General features: G+C 41.2%; 1 protein-coding gene across 3 annotated transcripts in view; it reads left to right on the top strand.

The window, feature by feature from the left end:
- Fgd4 (FYVE, RhoGEF and PH domain containing 4) overlaps window positions 1-14,614 on the top strand; it is a 155,936-nt gene that overhangs the window by 117,025 nt on the left and 24,297 nt on the right. For all 3 annotated transcript variants that reach the window (XM_028779645.1, XM_028779648.1, XM_028779646.1), the window contains exons 8-10: window positions 1,347-1,485; window positions 5,297-5,355; window positions 5,642-5,788. In XM_028779645.1, the coding sequence (XP_028635478.1) occupies window positions 1,347-1,485; window positions 5,297-5,355; window positions 5,642-5,788 (345 nt within the window). The remainder of the gene's footprint in view (window positions 1-1,346; window positions 1,486-5,296; window positions 5,356-5,641; window positions 5,789-14,614) is intronic.

Genomic DNA, 14,614 nt, shown 5'->3' with positions numbered 1-14,614 from the left:
CTCTCTCTCTCTCTCTCTCTCTCTCTCTCTCTCTCTCTCTCTCTCTCGTTGCTTTCTTCTCTGGCCATGTGTATCCATGTTGTGATGAACTCTTTATCATATGGAATCATAAGCCAAAATAAACTATAAGACTTTTTATTTTCAGTGTCAGTTCAACTTTGGTTTTCTTTTAAAATTCAAGCTGTTGTTTTTGTTGTTTTTATTTACATGTTAAGATGTGCACATCTGGAGTTAGTGTGTTGGTTGAGTTTTTCTTTTTTCTTTTTATTCAAGCCACCTTCTTTCATTGGGGGGGTATTTATAATATTTAGGTTGGGTAAATTTATGGTAAAATTGGGGTGTCAGTTTCTTCTATTTGTCTAGTAGTTGAGGCTACACCTTTTATTCCAGATCTCTCTTCATCACCTGCAGCCTGGTACCTTCAGTGATTTGGTAACAAAGAGCTTGTAACACAAGTTCCTCTGGAAGTATAGACTGGTCCTAGGTCTCAAGAATAGGGCACCAGGAGCATTATAGCCAGACAGCTGGCAGAGCTCTGAGAAGCCTTGAAAGGGGGAAGTAGTCTAGATCTTCTAGCCATGCTACCTAGAGAGTCCCTTGTAAGAGTAGGCTGAGAATTTGTGTGTCCCAAAAAAGAAAGAGATGAACATCTCTGGCAAGCAATCATGGGCCTGTCAGGATGGAGGGGATCTGTGAACTTGAATGTGGGTAGCTTACCTATGTTTGTATGCCAAATGAGTAGGTTGAAGGGCACCTGTTGTGGAAAGTTCTGGGTTCTAGTGAGTGCTAAAGGGAGGCAAAGGGGCAGGTCATTGTCCATAGTAAACAGCCTTGGAGTGGCCAGAATGGCATGTAACTTTCAAGGGAAGCTCAGTATCTCTATGTTATATCAGCAGCAATACGGGGTATTTAAAAATGCATGTTCTCTGACTTCTTCCCCCGACACTGTCATTTGATAGACTGGGTGGGACTCAGAAACCTACATTTTTCAAAGCACCCCTGGTTTACAATGCAGCTACACTTGGTAGGAAAACACTGCCTTTGATGAAAGTTCTTTATTATACTGAGGTTTTTAGATTGGTAAACCTAATTTTTAAATATTCTTTTAAAAACCTTGATTACAGAGGTTAGTGAGAGGGCTCAGTGAGTAAAGGCACTTGCCACCAAGCCTGATGACCTAAGTTTGATCCCCAGGACCCATGTAATACAAAGGGAGAACTGAATACTATGAGTTGTCTTCTGACTTCCATACTCAAATGCACATACAGTAAATAAATAAATGTGATGAAATATTTAAGAATAAAACTCTTGTTTTATTCTTAAAATAAAACTCTGTTTCCTTACAGAAACAGAAGATCTGTGGAAGCTTAACCCTGCAGCATCATATGCTGGAGCCCATTCAGCGGATCCCTCGCTATGAGATGCTCCTGAAGGACTACCTGAAGAAGTTGTCTCCTGACTCCCCAGACTGGAATGATGCAAAAAGTAAATCTTTTATTCTCCCTCAACAACAGCATAATGACATAGCCAATCTGCCCTTTGGTTCCAGAGATGTGACTTACAATTGCTTACAGAGATGTGACTTACAATTTAGTCAACAGACACTGTCAGAAAATCATCTCACTGGAAATTGTTATTGGCACCTTAACTGAGCACTCTGCTTTAGGTCAGGATCATGCCCATTTTAAAAAAATGCAAATCATGGTTCCTATTCTGGATTCATGTTATCACCAACCGTGAAACCTAAAACTGTAGGCTTAGAAATCTTTGGAGTAGGAATATAAATAATAATATATAATACAGTATAATAAACCTTCTCATAGGAAGAACATGAGTCTTTGGTGCTGCTGTCTACCAAGAGAGCTAAGAAGACATTTACTATGTAAATATAATCTATTAGCCTTACTCTCTAACATATATAAGACATCAGGTGCTTTATTATCTAGTGATATTTTCCTCAAAAAAGAGAAAGGAGAAAAAAACCCTTGCAGTGGTGATATATGCCTTTAATCCCAGCACTCAGGATGCAGAGACAGGCAGATCTCTGAGTTCTGGTCTGTGGAGTCAGGTCCAGGACAGCAAGAGCTACACACAGAAACCTTATCTCAAAAAAAAATAAAAAATAAAAAACAAAGAGCACAATTTATTTCAATTGTATTGTTTGTCTTAATTAGATTAGAATGAAAGTTTTTTAAGACTAATGAGTTTCATTAATTCTTTAGTTTCTCATGTAGTTTTAAATTTTTTGCAATATTAGACATTGAGCCCAGAGATTCATTTATCACATTCTAATATGTACATGGTATACCAGATGTGGTTGCTTTAAATCTCAGCACTAGGGAGGCAGGAGGATATCTGTGAGTTCCAAGCCAGCCAGGGATAGTGAGACTCTGTCTTAAAAAAGAAAGAAAAAACAAACAAACAAACAAACAAACAAACAAAAAACAAAACAAAAAAAACCCAAACTTGTACCTCCAGGCCTCTAATATAGTTTTCTTAAACCTCTCCAAAAATTAGAGATGAATAAAAAAATTAAGAAATAGTCACGGTTTAATGTTTGACAAATACTAATAATGCTAATGTAGTCTTAAAGCTATTCTTCTCCCTATATGTTCCTGACCTCTTTCATAAGCTGATGCTATTCTGAGATGAGGATCATAGGCCCAAGTCATCTTGGACTCAGACCATTTCTATTATGTTTTCCTACCATCCCAATGACTTGGTGACCACAGAAACCTCTCTCACTCTTTTCCCTTCTGATCTTTCCCTGGCCTGGTACTTCCTGGGAACTCAGCCAAGCTTCTGATGAATCATAAGTAGGTCTTCCAGCTCTCCATAAACTTCTGTTGTTCACCTCAGCCTCTGCCACTTTGTTTTCCCTCGTCCTGGATACGATACTCAGAGAGCTGCCTGTGCCCACATGGTCCTGGCGCCGGTACAGATGCTCCGTCTTTCTCTTTTAAGTGGCCTTATCCTTTCACCCTGCCTGAAGGTTCATGTTCAGAAAGACAAATGGATCTTGAGAGCCCAACATGTAAAAAGACTGAAATTCTTTGTATGGCTGCCCTGCTCCTCAAGTCAGATCCTGTCCTAAGGACATTGCCATCCCTACTCACTCTCCTTACCATTAAATGCAGGACTCAACACAGCAAAGACACAAAGAGACACGTAGCTGTTTTTATAGCACCAGCTGCACAGGCTGGAAACACTTTCAAACAGAAACAAAAATAATGTTAACTGTGCAGTTTTGAAATACTGCCATTATCGCTTCTAAGATACTGTTAGAGATCTCACAGAAATACTGGGTAAAGTGAGGAACATAGCTTGGCAGTAGCATGTCAACTGCACCCAGATGACCTTTGTAAAGGCTCACTCCAGGGTAGTCATGCTGCGGCCAGCCTGGTGAACTTTCTGCACACTCTCTTCAGAATCTTTCTGCTCCTTGTCTTTCCTTGGCAGTTTTGTTCTTAGTGTTTTCCATATATGGTTTCAAAAGTTCTGAGTGTTAGTTCTTCAGATTACTTTTTGACAATTAGGAATATACATCCAGATGAGTATGTTTTTCTGCTCTTCTGTGGGTTGTCATCTGCCTCCCTAGCTTTCCAGCTCCAGAAGCAGAAAATACACTGAACCAAACCAGGCTTATTTTTCAGTAGGGCTGTGGATGGGTTCTTCCTCAGCCAGTCCTCCCTGGGGTGCAGACCAGCCCTTCAGGAAGGGACAGTTCTTACAGAGAAAGATAGAGTAGTCGTTGCATGGAGCTGCCAAGCTGCAGCCACCAGGAAAGCCAAGTACATGATTCGAATCCTGTGCACAGCACTGCTTCCATATTCAGTAGTCTGTATCTAAAGATTCATTCTTGCCCTAAGTTATAGACATGAGGTACTGCATGGCTCTTCCTGCCTTGCCTTTGCTAAGCAAATCCTAGAACATGGACTTTTAGAGTCTTGAAAGTATAAGATGAAGCACTAAAAGTATGTTCCATTCAGCAATGCAAAAGCACAGAAAACAGGCCTGAAGTAATGGGGCTGTCTTGTCATTACTTAGGACTAGGAGATGGTCCCAAGGGGTGGCCAACACAAGACAATGCCCCCAGTGTCCTTCACCATCAGCCACTGGAGCTCCACACTCCACTCCTCCCAGGACCTGTTCCAGCAAAACAATCCCAGACTCTCTACACCCGATTAAGGCTAACATGTAAAGAAAACTGTGCATGTTTAGTAGGCAAAATGAAGCATGAGAATTTTGAGCTGTAAGATCTAGGATTCTGTGGAACAAGCCAAGTCATATCGCTTCCATCATATGGCAAAAATGAAAGAACACATCAATGGTACACAATAGCTCCTCAGGAGATATTTTCCAAAATGTTCCAGAACTCCTTTAATTGTTATTAGTACCAAACTTTATATATAGTAATATTTTCCCTACATATATCTATGATAATGTTTAATTTGTAAATTAGACATTAACAATATTAGTAGTGTTGCTGGCCAGCAGCCACAGTCAACCGGGTTCACCTGAAAGAGAGGCTGGGAATGGAAGAAGGGACAGGAGGGCAGGAAGAGATGAGGCCAGGACAAGGTTTCTGATTGAGGCTCAATGCTTTAATGTTCATCTTTCAATTTAAAGGGGAAGCCCTACCTCCACCACCAAACCCCTTCTTGCTTCAGCCCAGCTGGGTGAGGGGAATCCATCCTTAATCACAGGCCAGAGGTGTCTGTCTCTGGCAAGCTCAGCAGGCAGTCTATTCATCTCAGCTCCTGTAGCAGGTCCTGGGTCTGCCAAGGTGGTTCACACCTGAGTCATATTGTTTTGGTCTGCTGTGGTAAACAAGGTCTCTCAGGCCTGCTCAAGGCTGGGGGAAGGGCACAAGTAGAATAATTTTAACTGTATGCTCTAATAAAACTTAATTGAAACTCATGAATTATTTTTTCTGGAAATTCCTATATGCTATTTTTGACCAAAACCAAATTGACTGATGCTGCAGAACTGCTGTTAATATGAAATTACCTCTGACAAAGTTCCTTGAACTTGGTTAATATATACTGTAAGTGCAAATCCATTTCTAAGTCCTGTTAGATATTGCATGTGTCTGTGAGCCTAATCACCATATATGTCCTTTTGCAAGTAAATATCCTGCAAGGTTAGCTAAGCCATAAACAAATGACTTAGAAAACTCCATGCCAGACTGTAGTGGGAATGGCTGTGACTACCTTTGTTTTCCGTCTCTATATTTATGTTACTCTAGTAGCACAGGAAGAACAAACATTTATTTACTTTTCTTTTTTCCATTTAGAATCCCTTGAAATTATATCTACAGCAGCAAGCCATTCTAATAGTGCAATAAGAAAAATGGTAAGTACCTTTTCAAGATCTAGGAACCTTCTGACTAGACAATAGTTGATAATATAGCCTCTCACTATTGTAGACTTCGACCAAAATGAACAGATACAGATGAGCAAAAAAGAATATTTACCAACTATCTAATCCATTCCCCTCTTCTTAGGATTCACTTTATTTATACACCTTATAACAAAAATGTAACAGTACTCTCAATATCTATTAAATTATACACATTTTTAACTAAATTTGAATTACCTTTTTATATTTGATCTTGCTGTATTTTGTTCTAATTTCCCAGGAGAACCTGAAGAAACTTTTAGAAATTTATGAGATGTTGGGAGAAGAAGAGGATATTGTAAATCCCTCAAATGAACTAATAAAAGAAGGACAAATCCTCAAACTAGCAGCTCGGAACACATCTGCACAAGAGCGCTACCTCTTCTTAGTGAGTACTATGGTGTGCAGGCTGCAAACCAGCCATTCACTAGAGTTCCTGTACATACCATGTAAAAGGATTTCGGCACACAGCTTGGAACAGATCACAGCAGACTAGACGGTTCCACGAGGGGAGGAGTGAAGGCTGGCCATGACCACGTGGAGAGAGGGGGAAGGGAAGGGGGGGAAGGGAGAGGGGACAGCGAACCTGTAGGCCCTGGGTCAAGGGACCAAGAGAGAACAAGAGAGTGAGGAGGGGGCAGGCAGGCCCTTTTATAGTGGGCAGGGCTACCTGCCTGTTTCTAGGTAACTGTGGGAAGGAATGTACCTGGCGGCTGCCAGGTAACTGTGGAGGTGGAGTTTAACAGAATACTAACATTCCCACATTTTGGTTTAACTAAAAGGAAAAAATTAGAAAGAGGTGACAGCAAAGCAGGAATAGGGTCATTGTGAAATCTGGCTACTTCTTGCTGACATTGGGAACGTGTCTTTAGGGGGAACCTAGAAGAATGGGTATGGGAGATGTTTGTCCGGTCTTAGGAGAGCTGGCTGTTCTGCTGTCCAGGGTCTGTGGAGTGAGCAATCTGAGGATAGGTCAGAAGGAACAGGGCCAGTAGAAGCAGCTGTGTGTGTGACAGGAGATGGAGCATCTGAAGGTTGCTTCTCTGGAGCTGTTTTGGATGTGCTTATCTGGATGGCATCTATTTGGTCCATGAGAGGTAGATCTGAGTGGGTTTCCTATAGCTTATAAGTTTACAAAAGAGATAACAGCATGAGTTAACAATACAAGCAGTCTTTAAGGTGAGCCTTTGTTGGGTTGTATAGTGGAATGTTTTATTAGTTAGGCAAGTTTATAGGAACTCAGATAATTTAGGACAGTGGGATAGTAAAAAGAGGAAATATGAAATATTTAATTGATGGCAACTGAGTTTAGGTAATGAGGTAACAGGTAATATCTGTGAAAGCTTAGTTGTCAATGTGGTCAGAAGTCTGAGAAAGAGTAAACAATAATCTACCAGTTATATATTATTTTTAAAAAATGACAGAGTCCACTAGCCAACAGTTCCCGTGGTTTCCATAGTCTCATGGGCGAAGTCAGTTTGGCTTCCAAGTGTAGAAGACCCAGGGCTTTTTCTCTGTGGAATGGATACGCGTGACATGACAAATGACTTACCTTGATTTAGCCAAGTCATTTGACTCAGGGTATCCAGTTGTGTTTGTTTGCATACAATCTAGGCTGTATGTTCTAGGAGTCTGGTGTCTGTCTTCTGAAACTGTTAGAGGCTTTGGGAATTCTATCGGCCATAAACTTAAAATATACTGTTAGCAGACTTCTGACAAGATTGAGAGCCATAAGGATTGGTTGTAATTGAATAAAAATCTGTCAAGGTAGGTTAGGAAAGAGTCTTAAGTAACTTTGGCAGGTTGTATAAGAAGAGAAAAGTACATTTTTGTATTAGCCCAGAAACATTTTGTCTAAGAAAGTTGGATCTTATGGCTGGCAGGTTGGGCAGCAGTTGCAGTGGCAGTGACAGGGCGGGACTTCCTGCTAGCATCCGGAAGTTGCTGCCCAGTGACTCTGGCAGCTGCAGTTAGGAAAAGTAAGCATGTCCCATACCACCACAACATTAGTTTTTGTGGCAGAAGGCATTGACACTCACTTTATAGGTCCCAGGCAGCAGGATGTAAGGGGAAGACCCAGAGCAGAGCTAAGAACCACAGAGGGAAGGGAGCAGGCAAACTGGCAGACCGGCCGCAGAGGCAGAGGACTGGCCACAGAGGAGACAAAGGGAGCAAGGCGGATTCCAGATCGCTGCTTTCCCGGCAAGGCGCTGGAACTGAGGTTCCAGTTGACCCACAAATGATGAAGGAGGCAAAGGGAAAGGGTGTGAAAGGCTTTCCCTTGGAAGAGACACGCTGGAGGTTACAGTAGGAGCCGGTGCTTCTGAGAGAAAACAGTAAAAGCTCACCCGTGGAAGAGACATGCCGGGGAGTATGGTCAGAGCTGGTGCTCCTGAGGCAGAGAGAACAGTCTGTCCAGGCCTGGCCTGGGGTACTCAGCCATGAGAAACTGTCTTGAGAGGAAGAGGGGAAGTGTCTCATCCAAGGGGAACCATCTTAGAACGAGGTTCAGGGAAGGACAGGGTTTGCTCTAGCTCAAGAAATCTTTCTTGGGACCATGTGGGCAGTTACCACGTGGTGTAGCAGTGGTGGAGGTGGCGTTGTGTCTGTCCTGTCTGGTCACAGCAGCCAGAGCCAGTGGCTGCACGGGTCTGGAGGTCCCCGAAGTCTTCGTTTCCCGGGTTTTGGCACCAAATGAAAGCTTTTCACGTGCAGCTTGGACAGATCACAGCAGACTAGATGGTTCCATGAGGGGAGGTTTATTCAGGAGATAGGAGGGAGAATGGAGAGGAAGAAGAGTGGAGGCCGGCCATGACCATGTGGAGAGAGGGGGAAGGGAAGCGGGGAAGGGAGAGGGGACAGCGAACCTGTAGGCCCTGGGTCAAGGGACCAAGAGAGAACAAGAGAGTGGGGAGGGGCAGGCAGCCCCTTTTATAGTGGGCAGGGCTGCCTGCCTGTTGCCAGGTAATTGTGGGGCGGAGCGTACCTGGCTGCTGCCAGGTAACTGTGGAGGTGGAGTTTAACAGAATACTAACACCATGGAGATGCAACATACTTGCTTACTACCAGAATAACTACAGCCAACCTGCTTTGGTCAACACTGTCAGGATTTCCTGTGAGAGAATATCTTCAGAACTGTAAAGAATATGTCTTCACTCTGTGAGCTAATCAGCTACAGTAGTACATGCTGAAGCCTTCCATGTCATGTGCACAGTTCACTTTCTGAAGTCCTCCTTTGCTTGATTTTGGTTTGTCTTTCCTTATGTCCTTTTAGTCTAATGAGTATTTTTATATTATGTTGCCACACAGTTTCCTGTGACAGTCACCAGCCTACAGTATCTGTAGAAGAATATGTGTGCCCCACAGTCTTTCAGAGTCCAGCCCTGCACCATCCTTAGCTTCCTGAAAATGACAGTTTATGTAGGATTTACCTCAAGCAGGGACACACACGAACAAAATATTTCTATCCATTTCTATCCACATTGCCTTTATTCTTTGTTATTAAAATAAATTCTGATTCTATACCTAAAACAGATGAAATAGACCAAAGCAGTGGCTAGCAGATAATAAACTAACATTGACTAGTAACTCAGCAAATGTTACTCATTATGACTATTGAGATAACTTTGTAAAGAGCCATCTAATGACTTGCTCCCCTGATTCCCAGCATTCATTTTACCATTTATAATGAGTTGTCTTCACAGCCTGAGAAATTCTAGAAGATTATTTCCATCTTTCTTTGAAAAAAAATTGCTAGGAATTGTCATCAGAGAAAATTTTCATATCCTATGGTGTTTTTAAATTTTTTATTAAGTATATTGACTTGTGAGTGTTTGCATGTTAGTATGTGTGAGAGTGTGTGAATATTTAAGTGTGTTTGTGAGTGAGTAGGAGGTTAAGTATGGGGGAGTGACCATGTGTGGCTGTGTGAGTGTGAGTGGAGGGGTGAGTTGTGTGGGATGTGGTCAGTGTATGTGGGAGGTGAGTGTGTCTTGGAGGGTAAATGAGAGTGTGTGGGGGATGGGGTACATGTTTTGTGTCTATGTGTATGTGTGCCTGTATGTCCAGACCATGATATGTGTAGAGGTCAGAGGAAAACTTACAGGAGTAATTTCTTTCCTTCTACCATGTGTATTCTGGGGATTGAGTTCAGGCTGTCAGGCTTGGAGTCCAGCGTCTTTACCTGCTGAGCCATCTCAGTAGATGCACATTGTAGTGTATAGCTTTTGCTACCCTGACTAAACTCCTGTTCTACCAGCCCCCACCCAGCTTTCCTTGAATCCATGGATAAAAGATACAGACACACACATTGTTCATTTTCAACTTGCCTTCTTGGCGTAATTGCTAGTGTACCCTTATCAATAATCTTAGCTCCACACCTCCCACTTGCCCTAAACTTTAGACGCTCAGTTAAGTCTAATCCCTGCTAAACTCCCTTGACCACTCACCTATAGGAGTGGCCTATGTGGCTACTCCATTTCAAGATCTCACATGGCTGGTCAACTTTTCTCCTTCAGAAGCATGGTGAACTCCCCTTTCTCTTCTCCTTGCATCTCTCTGCTTGCCTCCAGGGACCAGGAGGTCCTGCCTATCCCTTTCTCCCAACAATTGGCCCATGGCTTCTTTACTGGTAGATCAAGAACCAATTGGAGAACAGGACCTTAACATCAGAACCACCCCTACAGCACATTTTTTGTTTCTCTTTTTTTTAAAAAAGAACAATTTATTATCATACTACCCAACTATTTCATTCTAAGATCATTAACTCAAAAATTAAAAAAACAGATATCCATTAAAAAGTGAAGTATGGTATATTCTAAGCAATGAAGCTGTTATGTCAGCAAAGGTTAAACTTGTGACTTCCTTCCCTCCTACTGCATCTATTTAGAGTTGCTTGTATGCACATGTATTTAGGATTGACCATTCACATGTGATAGGATAAATCATCAGGGAGCTTGTTCCTGAAGGAAACTAGTTTTCTCTTTCAGCAGTCATTGATTGTCTGTAGCTCTTCATCAAGGGATAGAACCTTATAAAATTGCCTCATCCACACGGGCATGTCAACTGATGTTGTCATTATGTAAATCCTATTTAAGTAACCATATTATTGAGATTTCAAGGATGTAGCTTCCCTGTAAAGACAAAGTCTTCTAGCAGGCATCCTGGTCTTCTGCCTTTTACAATCTGTTTTGTATTTCTTACACTGTGATCCTTGAGCCACGGGTGTAGGGGTGATGTTACGAATGTATCCTTTGGGGTTGAGCACCCACAGGCCCTTATTCTCTACATCATGAGCAGTTGTGGATCTATGTAATGTATTCTTATCTGTTTCAAGAAAGAAATTTCTTTGATAAGGGGCAAGAGCTACACTTTTCTGTGAGTATAAAGCTAATTATTTAATATGCATTTAAAAATTATATTATTTAGAAAAATGATAGTAGTTGAGTCTTGTAGGGTCTATGGCCTCTCCAGCTTCAGGTAGTTGACTAGGTTCAGAGTTATGAATTCTCTCTTGTTGAGTGGGCTTTGAGTCAAATTAGGCAGTTGCTAGCTGCCTCCAAAATAGAAGTACCACTATTGCAGTATAGAAGATATGTTTCCCAGTCAGTCACTCACTCAATAATAATTATAGATATTGTCCAAATTTACTGTAAAAATACTTCATTTTTGCTAGGCAGAAGTACTTCATTTTGCCTGGGTTATAATTTTATACATGGCAAAATTGGAAACAGGAGTATACAATAACAATGCCAGGCTTCCAAGTTCTATTCAGAAGTCCATTGCAAAATGCAGGTTTCTTTATTGTTTAGAGCATGATTATCATTGAAAGTACTGATCCCAAGGGGAGGAAGCATACCTACCATGGAGAGGAGCAACAGAGAAGCCCATAAAATCAATGAAGAGAGAAAGAAAAAGTGAGCAAGATCCCTTGTGGTTTACAAAGAAAACAAGGACCAAATAAAAGGCTTAGAATTCCTGGTTTGGCCGGACAGTGGTGGGCGCACACCTTTAATTCCAGCACTTGGGAGGCAGAGGCAGGTGGATTTCTTGAGTTCGAGGCCAGCCTGGTCTACAGAGTGAGTTCCAGGACAGCCCGGGCTATAGAGAGAAACCCTATCTAAAAAAAAAAAAAAAAAAAAAAAAAGAATTCCTGGTTTGAACAGTTACAGAGGGATCTGGAGCATAGGGGTCACCATCCAGTACCTGGCCTTGGAGTGATGAGGGTAAGGGATGGTGATTCAGATTTCTGAATATTGCCTCTGGTTAGTTGGCTAAGTGGGAAGGCATATTTTCATTTAACGCTATGGACTTAGTGATCCCTTTAGTGTCAATAAAGTATGAAGATCAAATATGTAGCATCAAATATGTAGAATAGAAAACCCTGCTTTTTACTAGACAGAAACTCAGAGTCAGCGCCTGCCTGTCTTTCCATGGTGGCTGTGGGTCTTTCCTCCCACCATGGTCCCTTGGTACTCTCCTTGTTTCAGGGGATTCCCCAGTGTGCTGGCTGATTTTATGTCAACTTGACACACAAGTTCGAGTCATCAGAGAAGAAGAAGCCTCAGTTGAGGAAATACCTCCATGAAATTCAATTATAAGGCATTTCCTCAATTAATGATAATGTAGGAGGGCCCAGCCTATAGTAGGTAGAGCCATCCCTAGACTAATGGTCCTGGGTTCTATAAGAAAGCAGGCTGAGCAAGCCATAAGGAACAACTCAGTAAGCAGCACCCCTCCATGGCCTCTGCATCAGCTCCAGGTTCCTGCCCTGCTTGAGTTCCTGTCCTGACTTCCCCAAAGATGGACTTTGTGATCTGGAAGTGTAAGCCAAATAAACCCTTTCCTCCCCAACTTGCTTGGCAATCAGGATGTTTTGTCACAGTAATAGAACCCTGGCTAAGATATCCAAATCACATCTGAAGATTCAAATCTAGGATCCACAAATAAGTAAAAGCATGTGACATTTATCTTGATGGGTCTGGGATACTTCACCCAGCATCACACATTGTTTCCATCCATTTGCATGCAGATTTCTTTATTTTATTTTGCTTTACGGTTGAATAGAATACTGCTATGTATATGTACTACACTCTTGTTATTCCTTTATCACATGGAGGGCAGACAGGTTGTTTCCTAGCTATTGTAAATAGAGTAAAAATTATCTATGAAAAGATATTGATTCTTTTGGACATATAGCAAGGAATGTTATAGCCAGGTCCTATGGTAGATCTCCTTAAAAGATAAGATTCTCTTTGAGAATTCTTCACACTGATTTCCATAATGGCTCCACAAGTTTGTAGTCCCAACAGTAATGAGGGTGAGTTCTCCTTTCTCTACATGCTTACCAACATTTGTTTTCAAGATCTGGGTTATACTGACAGGGATAAAAATCTCAAATTTGCATATCCCTAATTCTAAGGATGTAAAACACTGTTTATGGTATTTCTTAACCATTTTAGTTTCTTCTTTTGAGAACTCTGTTTGCATCTGTTACCCATTTCTAAGTTGGGTTATTTATTTTCATGACTCTTCATTTTTTTGAGTTCTTTGAATGCTATGTACATACATCTAGCAAGGACTCTCTTCCATGCTATGGGCTGCCTTTTCACCCCTGTTTCCTTTGCGACACAGAAGCTTACTGGCTTGAGGAGGTCCTTTTGTCTACTATTGGCCTTAATTCCTAAGCTAATGGAGGCCTACGCAAACAGTCCTTTCTATAATTCTATCATGTAGGGTACAGTTGTTGTTTTCTTCTCAGTTTCACTGACTCTGGTTTCACATTGAGGTCTTCGATCCATTTGAAGTTGATTTTTGTGCAGGGTGATAGGTCTGGGTCTGGTTTCATTCTTCTATATAGACATCTACTTTTTCCATCACCCTTTGTTGAAGATAATTGCCTTTTTTCACTGAGTTTCTGACATTTTTGTGAAATGATATGAATAATCAGTTTTGAGTCTTCTATGTTGTTCAGTTAGTCTGTATGTCAGTACTGTATTCTTTTTATTACTATAGCTGTAATATATCTTGAAATCTGGAATGGTAGTCCCTCCTTTTGGCTCAGGATTGTTTCAGCTATATGGAGTCTTTTGTGATTCCATATGAACTTTAGAATTTATTTTCTATTTCCATGAAGAATGATGTGGGGAATCTGTGAATGCTTTTTGGGAGAATTCTCATTTTCAAAATTCTACCAATCCACAAGCAGAAGAGGCCTTCCTATTTCCTAGGTTTTTTTCTCAATCTCTTTCTTCAGAGATTAAAGGTGTGTATGTGTGTGTGTGTCTGTGTGTGTTCTTTCATCTTTCTTATTAGATTTATTCCTAGATTTTGTTTGAAGCTATTGTGAACGGCAGTGTGTTCTTGCTCTCTTTCTCAGTAGAAGAGGCTATGAATGATACCATGGTTCTGCCCAGAAACCAGACAAGGGCTCTGAATGTTTTCTTTAGAAGGTTATTTCCATATCAAAGACTATTCCAATTCCACTAGTACCCAAAAAACAATAGTTAGCAAGTCTGGCCTTTCTTTGGAACCTAATAGCTCATTCTAGGTTCAAGAGCCACCTTCAGAATCCTGTACACTGACAAACACAGAAATCTAAAATTTTTATTCTCAGTTTACTAAATAGAGAAAGCAACTCCAGATTCCTTACTGAGTATGTAATAAGGTATGTGTACAATGTAAAGTGTATTGTATTATGTCTTTAAACATTATACTGACTAGTTATTTTATTGAAACAAGTCCCTGTACTTCATAACACTTTGGATTCCATCAGTGTTGCAGCTTATACTTCCTAGTGATTATTAACATAAGCCCTCCTCCTTAGTGTAGAAGAGGAGTTGCTACTACACACATCACACTCTCATTCACACTTCTGGCTGGAGTTTGAAGAACAGTATCCTCAGGGGCAGTGCGTAACCTGTGGGTCTGTGACTAACACTTTAGAGAATATGCTGTCTTTTCTTCTAACTTCCAAAGATTCACTAGTATAGAATGTAGAAAGATAACTGAGGAACAAATAGAGTGGTTCTTGGGTTTTTAAATAAGCTTTTTAATACTATTTCATTCACATAAATAGTGTATTTCATCACATTCAGTCCCTATTACCCTCTCTTAGCTGTTCCTATTAAGTTGAATCCCCCCTTCCTGGGCATTTTCTCTCTCTCTCTCTCTCTCTCTCTCTCTCTCTCTCTCTCTCTCTCTCCCCCTCCCTCCC

The sequence above is a fragment of the Grammomys surdaster genome, unplaced genomic scaffold (assembly GCF_004785775.1).
Source record: "Grammomys surdaster isolate TR1022 unplaced genomic scaffold, NIH_TR_1.0 358, whole genome shotgun sequence".
Taxonomy (NCBI): domain Eukaryota; kingdom Metazoa; phylum Chordata; class Mammalia; order Rodentia; family Muridae; genus Grammomys; species Grammomys surdaster.
The sequence above is the reverse complement of the archived record's forward strand: the minus strand, read 5'-3'. Positions and strand labels throughout refer to the sequence as shown.